We start from the raw sequence: 18,283 nt of genomic DNA on the forward strand, positions 1-18,283 counted from the left end.
TCATTGGAGTTTAGGGGCTTGACAAGGTAGATGCTGTGAGGATGTTTCCCCTCATAGGGGAATCTAGAACTATAAGGAGTACAGTTCCAAAATAAAAGGGGGTCTATCATTTAAGACAGAGAGAAGGAGGAATTTTTTCTCTGAGTAGTCAATCTTTGGAATTTGCTTCCACAGAGAGCAGTGGAGGCTGGCTTAGTGAATATATTCAAGTCTGAGTTAGACAGATTTTGGATTGACAAGGGAGTCAAGGGTGTTTGGGGGATGCAGGCAGGAAAGTGGAGTTAAGGCAACAATCAGATCAGCCATGAATAGCAGAGCAGACTTAAGGGGCCGAATGGCCTTCTTCTGCTCCTATTTCTCACGTTCTTATAGGAGGTGGTTCTTTTCTCAGAGATTAGTGGAGCTAATTACTGGAGAAGGCTGCCAGCTCATCCGTGAACATTGAATTCCTTCGAGCACATGCTGGACATTTTTCAGGAAGAAACAGAGATCAGGTTGTTCAAAAGATAGGTACTGCAAGAAATTATCAAGGCCAGAGTGATCTCCTAGATTAGGATCAATCGCCTAATGGGGCAGAGAGGTATTGCTCAGATTTTCCCATACCCTCCCCCCCAAAATCGACCTAGGTTTTTAATCTGGTTTACCACCTCTCCATGTGGGTGGGGTGTGGAGCGTGTGTGTTATAACGCACAAGATGTCACAAACTGTGGGAGGCAGGCTGGATGGAGCAGAGGGTCTTTTCCTGTCCATGACTGTTTGTGTCTTAAACAAAATTGTATTAAAATAACCATAGCCAAGTGTTCCTCAACAGCTCAGAGAGCAGGGAGCCAAACCAGTCCCAACTTTAGTCCTTGATCGGTGTTAAGCTGGCTGACCTCACTCAGTGTGACACTGCAGCCATTAGGAACACAGGAAACGGGAGCAGGAGTAGACCACACGCCCTTCAGCCTGCTCCCCCATTCAATAAGGTCACGGCTGATCTTCTAGCTCAACTTCGAACAGATCTAGCAATTCGACTGGGCATCCATGAGGAACTATGGACCATCAGCAGCAGCAGAATTGTACTCAACCACAATCTGTCATATCGTGGCCCAGCATATCCCCTACTCTACCATTACCACCAAGACAAAGGTTCAATGAAGAGAGCAGGAGGATATGCCAGGAACAGCATCAGGCATACCTAAAAATGAGGTGTCAACCTGGTGAAGCTATAACACGGGACTACTTGCGTGCCAAACAGCATAAGCAGCATGCAATACACAGAGCTAAGCGATCCCACAACCAGCGGATCAGATCAGATCTAATCTCTGCAGTCCTGCCACATCCAGTCGTGAACGGTGGTGGGCAATTAAATAACTCACTGGAGGAGGAGGCTCTACAAATATCCCCAACCTCAATTATGGGAGAGCGCAACACATCTGTGCAAAAGACAAGGCTGAAGCATTTGCTACAACCTTCAGCCGGAAATGCCGAGTGGATGATCCATCTCGGCCTCGTCCCCCTCCTCCGGAGGTTCCCAGTGTCACAGATGCCAGTCTTCAGCCAATTCAATTCACTCCACATGATATCAAGAACAGCTGAAGGTACTGGATACTGCAAACGCTATGGGGCCTGACAATATTCCAGCAATAGTACTGCAGACTTGTGCTCCAGAACTTGCTACACCCCTAGCCAAGCTGTTCCAGTACAGCTACAACACTGCCATCTACCCAGATATGTGGTAAATTGCTCAGGTGTGTCTTGTGCACAAAAAGCAGGACAAATCCAACCCAACCAATTATTGCCCATCTGTCTACTCTTGATCATCAGTAAAGTGATGAAAGCGGTCATCAACAGTGTTATCAAGCAGCACTTGCTCAGGATAACCTGCCCAGTTTGGATTCCGCCAGGGTCACTCAGCTGATGACCTCATTACAGCCTTGTTTCAAACATGGACAAAAGAGCTGAACTCCCAAGGTGAGCTGAGAGTGACTGTCCTTGACATCAAGGCAGCATTTGACCGAGTGTGGCATCAAGGAGCCTGAGCAAAGCTGGAGACAACGGGAATCAGGGAACTCTCCCGCTGGTTGGAGTCATATCTAGTACAAGGGAAGGTGATTGTGGTTGTTGGAGGTCAGTCACCTCAGCTCCAGGATATCCCTGTAGGAGTTCCTCAGGGTAGTGTCCTCGGCCCAACCGTCTTCAGCTGTTTCATCAATGACCTTCCTTCCATCATAAGGTCAGAAGTGGGGATGTTCGCAGATGACTGCACAATGTTCAGCACCATTCGTAGCTCCTCAGGTACTGAAGCAGTCCATGTCCAAATGCCACAAGACCTGGACAAGATCCAGACTTGGGCTGACAAGTGGCAAATAACATTCGTGCCACACAAGTGCCAGGCAATGACCATCTCCAACAAGAAAGAAACTAACTATCACCCCTTGACATTCAATGGCATTGCCATCGCCGAATTCCCCACTATCAACATCCTGGGGGTTACCATTGACCAAAAACGGAACTGGACTAGCCAAATAAATACTGTGGTTACAAGAGCAGGTAAGAGGCTAGGAATCCTGCGACGAATAACACCATGTACAAGGCACAAGTCAGGAATGTGATGGAATACTCCCCACTTGCCTGGATGAGTGCAGCTCCAATAACACTCAAGAAACTTGACACCGCCCAGGACAAAGAAGCCCGCTTGATTGGCACCACTACCACAAACATTCACTGCCTCCACCACCAATGCACAATGGCAGCAGTGTGTACCATCTACAAGATGCACTGCGGGAACTCACCAAGGCTCCTTAGACATCATCTTCCAAGCCCATGGCCACTACCATCTAGAAGGACAAGGGCAGCAGATAGTTTACCTGGAAGTTCCTCTCCAATCCACACACCATCCTGACTTGGAAATATATCGCCGTTCCTTCACTGTCACTGGGTCAAAATCCTGGAACGCCCTCCCTAACATCACTTTGGATGTACCTATACTATATGGACTGCAGCGGTTCAAGAAGGCAGCTCACCACCACCACCTTCTCAAGGGCAATTAGGGATGGGCAATAAATGCTGGCCTAACATCCCATGAGTGAATTTAAAAAAACTTCACTTTCCCACCATATCCCTTGCTGTCCAAAACATTACCTTACAGTAACCTCAGTGGTCCTGGTTTAGGGGAGGGGGAATAGGTCAGTTAGGGGTGGTGCAGGGGTGGGGGCAGCGGGGATGGGGGTATAAGACACATCACGGGATGATATTTCCCACACACTGGGTGTGATCTGATGGGGTTCAGTGATCTTTTCCATTCCAGTACACTGATAATGAGGGTAGCAAGGGGAATCACAAATGTTGAAACTCAACACCTGACTACCTCGAAATTAGATGAATCAGTTTAATATTATATACACTCCTACTTTTCTTTCTCACTCAAACCTCCATTGATCCTACAGCGGCTCTGGCTGGTATCTATGGAGACAGCTGTGGGCTTAGGCAACCTGTTCTCTCAGCCGAGGAAGAGAAGGCAGATTCCAGGAATTACTTAGTGCTTGAGGGGAGTTGCAACTTTTGATATAGAGGTTCGATGACAACTTACGTGATATTGATAACAAAAATCTTGCTTAACTTTCCGCTTCAACGAAAGGCACTAACGAGTTGTGTCTTTTAAGTATTCTCTCCTAGACAGCTGCAGGTTTACAGGAAAGGCCTCCCTCAAATGCAAAGAAAGAATCTGCATTTATATAACACCTTTCATGAGCTCAGAACATCCCAAAGAGCTTCACTAGCCAGTGGAGTAGCTTTTGAAGCACAGGCACTGCGGTAATGTAGAAAGTGGAAGAGACCGTGGCATTGTGGTCATGTCACTGGACATCCAGAGGCCCAGGGTAATGCTCCAGGAGCGTAGGTTCAAATCCCACCAGGGATTTGGTCGAATTTAAATTCAATTAACAAATTCCCAGAATATAGAGCTAGTCTCAGTATTATCAACCATGACCCATGAAAACTAGTCTGGAGATCACTGATGCCCTTTAGAGAAGGAATTCTGCCATCCTTACATGGTTTGGCCTACATGTGACCCAAAGCAAGGTGAATGACTCTTAACCGCTCTCTGAAATAGTCTGAGTTCAAGGGAAAATAGGAATGAGCAACAAATGATGGCCTTGCCAGCGATGCCCGGGTCCAATGAAAAAAATAAAAGAAAGTGGATTATCAGATGAATGGCAGTGAGCCGCACAGACTAAGAAGGTCCCAAGGTGCCTCATACTACCAAAAATGACAACAGGAATACTACAATTGACTGATCAGTGCTCCTGAGCTGGGAGCAGCAAAGAAAGAAATGGCCCAAAATAAAAACAGAAAGTGTTGGAAATGTTCTGGCAGCATCAGACAAACAGAGTTCATGTTTCAAGTCGATATGACTTCTTCAGAACTAAAAGAAATGATCCAGTTGAGTCGCCTAGTAATGCACATGAACACTGGCCATTGCTTGTGGAACTGCACTCCAGTTTGAGTCAACATCTTCAGAAAATTTTAAAAGTGACAAGACCCAACAGAAGCCAAATTCCAAGCTCCTCTCCTCTCCCACTACTGCCCCTCCCCTCTCCCACCCCACACCTCGCACTGCCACCCCCCCCACCCCCACACTGCCCCTGCCCCCCAACCCTTTTTCTGTCCAACAGAGATATGAAACACCTTTGGGACTTTCGCCAAGCCTAACGAGTGATGCATAGCATTCACTCAAGACCGGAGATGCTCCAGAAGAAGGAGCTTCCTTTGTAAACAGGAGAGTTCAATACTCCTCCCAAGCCACTGCAAAAAAAGCCTACCCAACAACCACCCTGGATGTTCGTCCAAAATACGCCAGATGTTCCAGCCTAGCTCTTGCAAACTTCCCTCTTCCCCATGCCCACCAGCACCAAAGGACCTAGATCAGGGGTTAGTCTTCGCGTGAGTATTATGTCCAACTCTGGACGGCATGTTTAATAAAAGGGTGTCAAAGCCATGCAGAGGATATGGAGGAGATTTATCAGAATGACACCAAGGATACGGAGAGACTAGAGAAAATTGGATTTTTCTCCTTAGAGTAAAGGACAAATTGTAGAGAAAAGAAGGGTAAGGGAAAAATTAATGGAATTGTTCAAAATTCTAATAGGCCTTGACAGGGTACATATTAAGAAACTGTTTCATCTGGAAGAATGGTCTGTAACCAGAGGACGCAGATTTAAGATAATTGATAAAAAGAACAGGGGGAGATGAGATTATTTTTTACCTAGTGAGTTATGATGATCTCTGGAATTAGATTCAATGGTAACTAATAAGGGGCTAAATACTTAAAAAGGAAAATTCCACAGGGCTGTCCGAGAGAGGCGAGTGGGACGAATGATAGATCTTTAAAACAGCCAGCACAGACATGATGGATGGTCTCTTCTGCGCTGTTTCATTCAACAAATGCAGTCACAAATATCCACAACTGTGCCAAAATACTCAATGGATGAATCACACTACCACAAGCTGTATCTGGAAACAACACCATGTCCAACACATCCGTGTGAAAGCAAGTGTAAAACAATGAAAAACAAGAGCTTTTCTGAAAATTAACAGTTCGAGTCAAGTCTTAGGAAGGCACAAGAATGGGCTATAATGAGGGGAAGTGCGAGGTCATTCACTTGGGTCGTAAGAGTAGAAGAGCAGAAATTCTTTTTTAGACCTCGGAAACTTGAAAATTTTGATGTTTGGAGAGACTTGGCTGTACTCGTACAAGAAACACAAGGTCAGCAAGCAATTTGGAAGGTAAACAATATGTTGGCCTTTACTGCAAGGGGATTTGAGTGCCAGAATAAAGAAGACTTGCTACAGCTATACAGAGCTTTGATCAGACCACATCTGAAATAATCTGCAGTCTTGGTCCCCATATCTCATGATGAATATACTTGCATTGGAGGCGGTACAGCAAAAAATTGCTAGATTGGTTCCTGGGATGAGAGGATTGTCCAGTGACGAGAGGTTGACTAAATTGGGCCAATACCCTCTGGCATTTAGAAGAACGAGAGGAGATCTCATTGAAACATATGAAATCCTGAAGGGGCTTGACAGGGTAGATCTGAGAGGCTGTTTCCACTGGTGGGGGAATCTAGAACACAGAGGCACACTCACAGGATAAGGGCTGATCATTTAGGACTGAGATAAGGAGAAATTTCTTCGCCTAGAAGGTTGCGAATCTTTGGAATTATCTACCCCAGAGGATTGTGAATGCTTCATCATTGAATACATATACGTGGATGGAAACAACACCACCTGGAAGGTCCCCTCCGAGCCAGTCACCATCCTGACTTGGAAATATATCGCCATTCCTTCACTGTCGCTGGGTCAAAATCCTGGAACTCCCTCCCTAATAGCACTTTGGATGCACCTATAGCACAGGGACTGCAGCAGTTCATGAAGGCAGCTCACCACCACCTTCTCAAGGGCAGTTGAGGATGGGCCTAGCCAGCAACGCCCACATCCCATGAATGAAAAAAAGGAGAGATTTTTAGTCTCAGGGAATCAAGGGATATGGGGAATGAGCAGGAAGGAGGAATTGTGGAAAGTGAGTCAGCCGTGATTCTATTCAATGCTGGAGCAGGCTCGAGGGGCTGTATATGGTCTACTCCTATTTTTTAAGCTCTTACGATAATAGACTATCAAATGACAGGCAAGGTATTTGTAGGAGTAGAGCTTGTCTTACCAAACTCTCAGACTTTCATAAGCTGGTAACATTCCAAACTGGTGCTGGAAAACCATGTGATCTAGTTTACAAGACTTTCAAATAGTCTTTTAATAAATTATCCACTTAACAACCTCCTTTTCATACCAAGATCAGTGAGTATTACAAACAGGACACGGATAAAATTTATTAACTGGTTAACAGAAAGGAAGCAGAGTGAAGCGATCAAGAAAACTCGGTTGAAATGACGGGAGGCAATGAGTGGGCAGTGACTCTGGGATGGAATGTTGCCTCCCTGGTGCCAGGGTCAAGGATGTCACAGAATGGCTGCGGGACATTCCAGTAAATCTCCTCTGAACTGCTTCTAACGCATTTACATCCTTCCTTAAGTAAGGAGACCAAAACTGCACACGGTATTCGAGATGCCATCTCACCAATGCACTGTATAACTGAAGCATAACATTCTTACTTTTATGTTCAACTCCTCTCGTAATAAAGGATAGAATTCTATTAACCTTCTTAATTACTTGCTGTACCTGCATACTAACTTTTTGTGACTCATGCATTAGAACACCTCTGCAGCTCAGAATTCTGCAGTCGCTCTCCATTTAAGTAATGCTCTGCTTTTTTATTCTTTCTGCCAAAGTGAACAACTTCACGTTTTCCCACATTAAACTCCATTTTCCCACATTAAACTCCATTTTCCCACATTAAACTCCATTTTCCCACATTAAACTCCATTTTCCCACATTAAACTCCATTTTCCCACATTAAACTCCATTTGCCAGATTTTTGCCCACTCACTCAACCTATCCATATCCAGCTGCAACCTCATGTCCTCTTCACAACACACTTTCCTGACCAAACACAGATTGATTGATTGCTTTGTATTCGCCGTTAATAGGATAGAAAATGTAAGCCCAGTGCAATACTCGCAGGTTTCAGGTTGTGAAAGTCAAGTTTAAGTGTATTTCTTTACATAGTAAGAGGCGAATGGCTGGGAAGCATAGTTGAAGTCAGGCCACCACAATCACTGAAAAAAACAAGGATCACTGGCTAGGCCAGCATTTATTGCCCATCCCTGATTGCCCTTGTTCAGAGGGCATTTAAGAGCCAACCATATTGCTGTGGGGTCCGGAGTCGCACGTCGGCCAGACCAGCAGATTAGTGAACCAGATGGGTTTTTCCTGCAATGGTTTGTGGTCATCATCAGACTTTCAATTCCAAATTTCACCATCTGCCGTGGTGGGATTCGAACCCGGGTCCCCAGAGCATTACCCTGGGCCTCTGGATTACCAGTCCAGTGACAATACCACTACACCACCACCTCCCCTTTACCAGTAGAGCAGCAGCTAAGGGTTGAATTCATGTGACATGTCCCCAGGAATTTAGGTATCTCACTGAGGTTGTGCTCCCCTATAAAACGTGAACAACTCTTTATAAATCTCTTCCGACGGAAAAAGAAAAGCTAGTTTTTTTGGAATTAAATTGTGGAAATTGGAAATTGCAGAGGCACTGGTCATAATTTTCCAGTCTTCCTTAGACTCAGGGGTGGTGCTTCAGTACTGGAGAATTGCAAATGTCACACCCTTGTTCAAAAAAGGGTGTAAAGATAAGCCCAGCAACTACAGGCCAGTCAGCTTAACTTCAGTGGTGGGGGAAAGTTCTAGAAATAACTTGGGACAAAATTAATAGTCACATGGATAAATGTGGGTTAATTAAGGAAAGCCAGCATGGATTTGTCAAGGAAAAATCATGTCTAACTAAATTGCTGGAGCTTTTTGAAGAGTTAACAGGGAGTTACTGTTGATGTGGTGTACATGGATTTCCAAGAGGCACTGATGCAGTGCTGCACATCAGACTTGTGAGCAAAGTTATAGCTCAAGTAATAAAAAAGACAGTAGCAGCATGGATATGGAATTGGCTGAGAGACAGAAAGAGAGAGCAGTGGTTAATGTATGTTTTTCAGGTTGGAGGAAGTTTTATAATGAAGTTCCCCAGGGACTCTTGTTCTTCCTGATATATATTAAAGACCTAGACCTTGATGTACAGGGCACAGTTTCAAAGTTTGAGGACGATACAAAACTTGGAAACATTGTGAACCACGAGGAGGATAGTGTAGAACTTCAAAAGGATACAGACAAGTTGGTGGAATGGGCAGACAAGTGTCAGATGAAGTTCATTGCAGAAAAATGTGAAGTGATTCATTTTGATAGGAAGAACATGGAGACACAATATAAAATAAAGGATACAACTCTAAAGGGAGTGCAGGACCAGAGAGACCTGGGTGTATATTTGCGTTAGCCATTGAAGGTGGCAGGACAGGTTGAGAGTGCAGTTAATAAAGCACACAGTATCCTAGGCTTTATTAATAGGGACATAGAGTCCAAGAGCAAGGAGGATATGTTGAATTGGTATAAGCTACTAGTTCAGCCTCAGCTGGAGTCCAGTTCTGAGTGCCGCACTTTAGGAAAGATGTCAAGGTATTGGAGAGAGTGAAGAAAAGATTCACAAGAATGGTTCCAGGGATGAGGAACTTCAGTTATGAAGATAGTTTGGAGAAGTTGGGACTGTTATCCTTGGAGAAGAGAAGGCTGAGAACGGATTTGATAGAGTCATTCAAAATCATGAGGAGTCCAGACAGAGTAGATAGGGAGAAACTTAACGCGTGCTAGAAGCTACATATGTTAATACACAGGGCCCTGTTCTTTACAGACAGAGATTCAACACATTGCACCTGTTTCAACTGAACAAAATAGGTGACAGCCATTCTCTGGTTCACTCCCCAGGGCAATTCCTTGGCCAATCAGAGTCAACCTGCCTAGTTTGAATTTAAACAAACCTTGGCAGTAAACTGGTGTATCCTGGTTGGCAACGCCTCTACAAATCAGAGCCCACTTGCCAACCAATCAGGACTCTCGTCTCATGAAGTATAAAGCCGCTTCTTCCTTGAACAGAGGCCCGAACAATCCCCATCCACCACTACTCTCCTCCGTCTGGCTGAACTTGTTCTCTCACTGAACAATTTCTCCTTTAACTCCTCTCACTTCCTCCAAATAAAAGGTGTGGCTATGGGTACCCGCATGGGCCCCAGTTATGCTTGGCTCTTGATGGGGTATGTGGAACATTCCTTGTTACAGTAATACACAGGCCCCCTCCCACATCTCTTTCTCCGGTACATTGATGACTGCTTCGGTGCTGCTTCATGCTCTCATCTGAACCTGGAAAAATTTATTAATTTTACTTCCAGTTTCCACCCCTCCATCATTTTCACGTGGTCCATCACTGACACTTCCCTTTCCTTCCTTGACCTCTGTGTCTCAATTTCTGGTGATAGACTGTCCACCAATATTCATTACAAGCCTACCGACTCCCACAGCTACTTTGACTACAGCTCTTCACACCCCACTTCCTGTAAGGACTCCATCCCACACTCTCAGTTCCTTCGCCTCCGTCGCATCTGTTCTGATGATGCCACTTTCAAAAACAGTTCCTCTGACATGTCTTCCTTCTTCCTTAACTGAGGTTTTCCACCCACGGTGGTTGACTGGGCCCTCAATCGTGTCCGGCCCATCTCCCGTGCATCCGCCCTCACACCTTCCTCTCCCTCCCAGAACCATGATAGGGTCCCCCTTGTCCTCACTTATCACCCCACCAGCCTCCGCATTCAAAGGATCATCCTCTGCCATTTCCGCCAACTCCAGCATGATGCCACCACCAAACACATCTTCACCTTCACCCCACCACGGCGGCATTCCGCAGGGATCGTTCCCTCCGGGACATCCTGGTCCACTCCTCCATCACCCCCTACACCTCAACCCCCTCCCACGGCACCTTCCCATGCAACCGCAGAAGGTGCAACACCTGCCCCTTTACTTCCCCCCCTCCTCACCGTTCAAGGGCCCAAACACTCCTTTCAAGTGAAGCAGCATTTCACTTGCACTTCCCTCAATTTAGTCTACTGCATTCGCTGCTCCCAATGCGGTTTCCTCTACATTGGAGAGACCAAACGCAGGCTGGGTGACTTTGCGGAACACATTTGGTCTGTCTGCAAGCATTACCCAGACCTCCCTGTCGCTTGCCATTTTAACACTCCACCCTGCTCTCTTGCCCACATGTCCGTCCTTGGCCTGCTGCAATGTTCCAGTGAAGCTCAACGCAAACTGGAGGAACAGCATCTCATCTTCCGACTAGGTACTTTACAGCCTTCCGGACTGAATATTGAGTTCAACAACTTTAGATCATGAACTCTCTCCTCCTTCCCCGCCCCCTTTCCGATCCCCCCTTTTCCAATAATTTATATATATTTTTCTTTTCCCACCTATTTCCATTATTTTTAAATGTATTTCCATCCATTGTTTTATCTCTACCTTTTAGCCTATTTTGAATCCCCCCACCCCCCACCCCACCCCCACTAGGGCTATCTGTACCTTGCTCGTCCTGCTTTCCACCCTTAATGTCCCCATTAGCACATTTCTTAGCTAATATCACCACCGTCAACACCTCTTTGTCCTTTTGTCTATGACATATTTTGGCAATCTCCACTGGCCCTCTATCTAGCTCTACCTGTACCACCCCCCCTTAAACCAGCTTATATTTCACCTCTTTTTTAGTTTTCCTTAGTTCTGATGATGAGTCATTCGGATTCGAAACGTTAACTGTGTTCCTCTCTGCAGATGCTGTCAGACCTGCTGAGTTTTTCCAGGTATTTTTGTTTTTGTTCAAGTATAAGTTGTTGTTCCCTGGTGTTGGGCAAGGCACCCTTCCTCCCCCAGATCATCACCCCTTTATCACTCCCTGCGACTCTTGCAAATGTCCTGATGAGTGCAAGACAAAAAGCTTTTTTTAGTGATACTTTGATACTTGGTATCACTACTTACTACTACTAGGTACTTACTACAACTACGACTACATCTCGGTAATGCACTGGAATGTCAGCCTTGATTTCACTGTTGCTAAAGTGAGAGCTTAAACCTGCTCCTTCCAACTCAGAGGCAAGAGTACTACCAACTGAGCTATGGCTGACACCTTGTTGGGATTAATTGGATAGTTCCTTCAAAGAGCTGACACAGGTACAATCAACTGAATGATATCCTGTGCCTTTTATTTATTCCTTCATGGGATATGAGCATCACTGGCAAGGCCAGCATTTATTGTGCATCCCTAATTGCCCTTAAGAAGGTGATGATGAGCCACCTTCTTGAACCACTGCAGTCCAACTGGTGTTGTTGTAAGAGGCTTGGTGAGTTGCTGCAGTGCATCTTGTGCATCTATGGTACACATTGCTGCCACTATGCACCTGTGGTGTCAGGAGGAATTCCTGCCTTAGACAGCTGCCAGCCAATCAGATGGCCAGCAGCTCTGTCGTCTCAGCAGTGCCAGACTGGAACAGCAGCCACGACTGGGACTACAGGCAGTCCCACTACACAAAGGCCCAGGTAGGTCCAGGCTCAGGGTCTCGGTGAGGGAGTTGAGGCAGGTGAGGGCCTGGTTCAAGGCCGCAGGGAGTGTTAAAGGGGTGATGATCTGGGGGAGGAAGGGTGCCTCGCCCAACACCAGCCCACGCACCCAAAGCTGCCGGGTTTCCCATATGGCTTGGGCCTCCTACCCGCTGTGGGTAAAATGCTAGCAGCAGCGGCATGAGGCCTGTACGTAGCCATTAATTAGCCCAAGGGCGGGGGTGCTGCCAGATGCCTCCCCCGCCCACCGTAAAATTGCAATAAGTTGGGTATGGGCGGGTAGTCGGTGGGAAGGCCAACCACTTGATTTTGCATGCACCCCTAGCCTTCAAACCCAACGACAGGGAACGTAAAATCCACCCCATGAAGAACATGCATATGGACAGGTATCAGGGAAATAACAGAGTAGCTCTGCTCCTGTCCTGGAACGTCACCTTATGGCTCAATGTTAATTAAACTTTTTCAAAACACCCAGGTTGATATGTATGCATCTTGTGTACAGTTTGTCTGTTACATATCATCCATGTAATATTTATATCACCCATGCAAATTTCTATCAGGACTAAATTTCATAACGTGGTGTCAGCCGTGGCTCAGTGAGCAACACTCTTGGCCTCTGGAGGCAGGAGGTTGTGGCTCAAGTCCCACTTGAGCAAATAATCAATGCTGCAGTACTGTGGGAGTACTGCAGGGTCACAGGTGCCATCAATTTGGTAGGCATTATTTCAAAGAAGAACAGCGGCATTCTCTCCGGTGTTCTGGTCAATATTTATGCCTCAACTAACACGAATACAAAGATTATCTGTTCGTAGGCTAACATCTCACTGATGTCGTGCTTCTCTATAAAATCTGAACAACTCCTCTTTGTGTAGTTTTGCAGTGCACCTGTTGGCTGCCACATTTCTTACATTACAACAGTGCCTAATTGGTTGTAAAGCTCTCTGGGACCCTCCCGAGGTTGTAAATGGAGATATATAAATGTAATTTCTTTAATTAACATTGCAACATATCAAAATTCAACAAGTAGGCTATGTATCAAAATAACATAACAAGCAGGAAGGAAAACCATTTATCATGAAACCCCAAAAATGGACATTCAGCATACAGAAGGCGACCCAATCAAATGACATAAAACACTTTTAGAACATTTTTTCCAACGCCATCTTGAACACTAGAAAATTTAGTGGGGTCTCTGAGAATTTGAGAAATAAGGAAAACAACATTGGATTTCATTTATATAGCAATTAACACAGTAAAACACCCCAAGGCATTTTACAGGAGCTTCAAACAGGATTTGGCATCAAGCCACATAAAGAAACATTAGGACGGGTGTACAAAAGTTTGGTTAATGAAGCAGGTTTTGAGGCGCGTCTTAAAGGAGAGGAGGGGTAGCGAGATCGAGAGGATTAGGGGCTAAAAAAGGCATTCCAGCTGGACAAAATTTTTCCAAAAAAAAAGCTTGCAATTGACAGCAAAACCACGCATTCACAGGGTAAACTTGCTCCTGCTGCATTCCTCTAAATTGACCGAAAATTACTGTGGGTGAAAATCCACAGAGAAATAACCGCGTCATTTGAAAATTTGCCCAAACGATTTTAAAAAGTAGCACCAACTTTTCAACTTTTTCTGGAGGCAACACTGGGAGCGGGAAATATACAAATTGTGTATATTTCTTAATCTGTCATAAACAGCCAACAAGTTCAGGAAGAGAGCTGGACACAGCTAAACTGAGAAGTACAGGTAATTGGTGAAGATCTTTAGATTTATAATGCATTCTGTATTCAGCATTCGCGATGATCACAACCTTATTTTCATGTTCACACTGACAACTCAAGGACAAGAAGATGTTGTTCCTAGAAGCAAGGAAGCAAGATCTGGCCGCAATGGAAATGTCTAATTCCTAATTTAAACATGTATATTTAAGTACAGCATTTTTGTCACAGCAGGTACTGTTGGAGATCCCTTTACAAATTCTTTTAGTGAAAGTGAGGAAGAGAAGCAGCAAAACTTGCAATTATGTAAGGTCTTTCCCGATCTCAGGACGTTCCAAACACTTTACAGCCAATGAAATGCTTTTTTTTTTAAAAAAAGTGTAGTTGCTATTGTAATGTACATCACAAAAGTTATAATGTCTGACTATTAGTATAGCCAGGAGAAAGTAGTGAGCACTTCTTTTACAAAAGTTACATATTTCGGTTAGTGATATGAAAGTATTTTAACATGGGAGTCTGGGGTCAAAAGAGGAACATGGGTTTTCTAGCTGCAAGGGAAAAATGAGGAATGAAGAGTGAGTTAGGGCACTGCCTCGTGTGAAGCATAAATACTGGCATAGACAAGTGGGGCCGAATGGCTCATTTCTGTGCTGTAGCCTCCCTGGCCTGGATATTAACAGAGATGGAGTTTCTAGACAGGAAGCCCGGTTTTCCTTGCATGCTACGGAGTTGCCTCTCGGCAATATGTGCTTCCTGCCCTCCTCTGCTGGGAATCAGCCCGATTCAGCGAGCTTGGCTTCCGGCCGGACAGGAAATGGACTCCGGAGCAGGTCATTGGGAGCAGGTTTGATTACCCCGACGCCAGAGGGATTCTCCTGGCCCACAGCTGGTGCTGCCGTGGCCTTTTCAGCTACTGCCCAAGCTGTTCCTGCTTCCCCTCAACTCTCAAGTTCCCAGCAGGCCTGGGAAACCCAGCCGGCCACCGTTAAAGCGTGCAAAGCAGGTTAAATCAGAAGCTACGTTAACATATTTATGGCAGCGGGTGAGTTTCAGAATTTTAACATCTGACTTGACTCCAATTCACCTGGCTTCTGCTGTTAACAAGCGCCCCGATATATAACAGCCTGTCTGCTGCTGCTGCCTCTACTCACCTCCACTTGATCTTCAGGAGATTGGCAACATCAGCGCAGAGTGGGACAACACCCTTTCGAGAACTTCTGATAACAAACGCCACAGCTTTCGATGCAATTTCTTTATCTTCGTCTCCACCGTCTATTTCTGAACCGCTTCCTGGAAGAAAAGGAGGAGTTTAGGGACAGGGAAGAGTTTAGTAACAATTCAGTTCATTCACGCTCACAAGAAACGGAATCATCAGGCTACAAATCCCCACGGAGGGGAGGAGGTTTCAAATCTCTTCACCTGATCTGAGCTGGGTCAAAAGAGTTCCAAAAGATGTGCTTTTCATAAGGTAAAGAAAGAAACATGTGCATTTATAAAGTACCTTTCATAACACCCAAGGTTGTCTCAAAGCACTTGATAGCCAATGAAGTATTTCTGAAGCACATTCACTGTTGCAATAAAGGAAACATGACAGCCAATTTGACCACAGCAAGTTCCTGCAAACAGCAGAGCAATAATGACCGATAATCTGTTTCTGTGATGTTGATCGACGGATAAGTGTTGGCAAGACACCCAGAAGCACTCCCCTGCTCTCCTTCAAAATAGTTCCATGTGATCTTTTACATCTACCTGAAAAAGCAGTTTAACGTCTCATCCAAGAGACAGCACCTTCAACTGCGCAGCGCTGGGGGTGTCAGCCTCTATTTTCGTGCTCAAGTCTTGAAGTGACTTGAACCTTCTCACCCCAAGGCAAGAATACTACCAACTGAGCCATGGCTAGCACCAGGAGCTTTTGGTCTTCAAGAACGCTACGACCAAGTTAGGTTATTTTTTTTATTCATTCATGGTATGTGGGCATCACTGGCAAAACCAGCATTTGATGCCCATCCTTAATTGCCCTTGAGAAGGTGATGGTGAGCCGCCTTCTTGGACTGCTGCAGTCCTTCTGATGTAGGTACACCTACGATTGTTAAGTAGTGAGTATTGAGGATTTTGACCCAGCGATGATGAAGGAACGGTGATATAGTTCCAAGTCAGGGTGGTGTGTGATTTGGAGGAAAACTTGAAGGTGGACATGTTCTCATGCACATGCTGCTCTTGTCCGAGGTAATAGAGGTCATGGGTTTGGAAGATCCTGTCAAAGAAGCCTTGGCAAGTTGCTGCAGTGCATCTACTATCTGTGCACATACATAAATATCGCAGTATTTCTTTTCTGAATTACCTCCCTTCCTACCTTGCAGGCATTGCCTAAGTTATGGTTCCATGGGTCTCAACAAGCCTCTGGTTCCTTTCCCAAATATCCCTTCTTCTTGTGTGAGGTGAAGCAGTGAGTGTTGGGTTTGATTCTGTTCTCAGCTGACATCAATGCAGATGTGCTTTCCATTTGGCCTACTGAATAGCAATCAACTTCCAACTTCCCAAGGCCTGGAGCGGAAGAACTCTTGAGGGAGTTCTGCACTGTTGGACATATCATCCTTCAGACGAGTTAACCCAAAGTCCTCCCAGGTCGATGTAAAGGATTCCAAGGCACTCTATGAAGAAGAGGAGCTGGGAACCTATAATTGTTCCTCAACCGATATAGCACAAACAGATTATCTGGTTATTTCTCCCATGGCTGTTTGTGGGACCTTGCTGTGCTCAAACTGGCAACCACATTTCAGATTGCTTCATTTACTGTGAAGCATTTTGTGACATCCTGAGGTTATGCAAGGTCATCCTTGATTCCATCGCTGCTAAAGGGTGACAGAAGTTAAGCTAAGAATTGAACTCTGGTCCTTCGGTAGTTCAGTAAAATACTACACATTGTAGTTACCTTTAGGCTGGCAGGTGAGCATAACGTTTTTAGGCCAATTTTTATCATGTTGGGGCTAGACAAACCATTTTCTTTAATAGCAGATCTATTAAGCAAGAAAATGTCCATCATTGCATACATCTTTCGGTTTCGTCAACTCTTTTGTAGGAAACTCAGATTCTACCTGTTAGCTCATTGTTAACCAGAGACCGAAACCAAGGCTATATAGTATTTGTGCAGCTCAAATGCCATGCACACAGTTCACTCGCACACTTGAACCAGGAGTAGGTCATTCAGCTCCTCAAGTCTGCTCTGCCGATCAATTAGATTACAGCTGATATGTATCGCTGCTCCATTTTCTTTTCTCCAAATCCCTTGATGCCCTTACCCAACAAAAAATCTATTAACCTCAGTCTTGAAAACTTGAAGTGTCGCAGCATCTAACGTTATTTAGAAAGGAAGGGATTGCGGATTTCTAATAGTCTTTGTGTGAAAAAAAAAGTGCTTCCTGGTTTCCTTTGTAAATAGCCTAACTCTAAACTTAAAATGATTCCCCTGCGGAGGTAACAGTTTCTCTGTAATGACACGACTGAATGTTTTTTTTTAACATTTATTCACTTTGATCAGTTTACTCCTCATGAAACAAGGGAATACAAGCCAAGTTTATGCAATCTGTACTTGTAAACTGAACCTTCCACACCGCGGTATGGGTAAGAGTGCCTCAGTCCAGCTACCCAAAAGGTGGTTGTGTCCGAAAGCAGGATATTTTTTCCCATGCTTCGAGTGGCTTAGTGAACCTTAACTCCACCCGACTCAACTCGGAAAGTTCAGGGAGTTGCTGTATCACCGCAGCGGAGCACTGATCGGCTTCTCGCGCCTGATGTTTAGTTTTCAGTTATAACCACGGGATATTTTTAACACCATTTCAGTCGATTGATCTTTTCTCATTTTAAACAGGGTGCGCTAATGCAGGGAAGTGGGGCAGACATGAAAGAGTTATTGAATCCAATGCATGAGAAGTGAATTAATATCAGCAGCGATACGGCCATTAACCGAAAGTGCTTTGCAATTGTGTCATTTGACTTTCCTGTGTCCCCTATTCATTGAATTCCGATCTTTTTTTTTCTCTGAAAACCAGCAAGTTCTGAAATCCGGCACGGACTCATCCCCAAGGTTGCCAGATTTGAGGTACTCTACCTGTATCATTCTGCTGTCTCTGCGCCGCACCCCCTCCAAGGCCAATATAATCTCCCCTGAGATGTGATGCCCTGACAGTCTTCAGGAGAACCTGCTATGACCCAGTTCTTCATTGCAGCAATCTGTTCACATCCAGCACTCAGAGTGTGCCATCAACAAAACTGTACAAGGGTTGTTGAATACAATGAGTCAACTGTGTTCTTAATCCGGTCTTTGAGCACCAGACCAGTTATTCCCAAAATAGTCATAAACCACAGGACTGCTCACCGCACCTGTCGATGCTGGCAGTTTGGGGCCATAACATTGTCAGGGTAACCGAGGG

The 18,283-nt window shown here is 45.1% G+C and overlaps 1 protein-coding gene across 2 annotated transcripts in view; it reads right to left on the minus strand.

Annotated features, from left to right (window-relative positions):
• The window catches only part of LOC144672672 (uncharacterized), a 71,186-nt gene that overhangs the window by 30,141 nt on the left and 22,762 nt on the right, over nucleotides 1-18,283 (minus strand). For both annotated transcript variants that reach the window (XM_078534567.1, XM_078534561.1), the window contains exon 2: nucleotides 15,005-15,143. In XM_078534567.1, coding sequence (XP_078390693.1) covers nucleotides 15,005-15,143 — 139 coding nt within the window. The remainder of the gene's footprint in view (nucleotides 1-15,004; nucleotides 15,144-18,283) is intronic.

Source organism: Cetorhinus maximus, chromosome 3, assembly GCF_964194155.1.
Source record: "Cetorhinus maximus chromosome 3, sCetMax3.hap1.1, whole genome shotgun sequence".
NCBI lineage: Eukaryota > Metazoa > Chordata > Chondrichthyes > Lamniformes > Cetorhinidae > Cetorhinus > Cetorhinus maximus.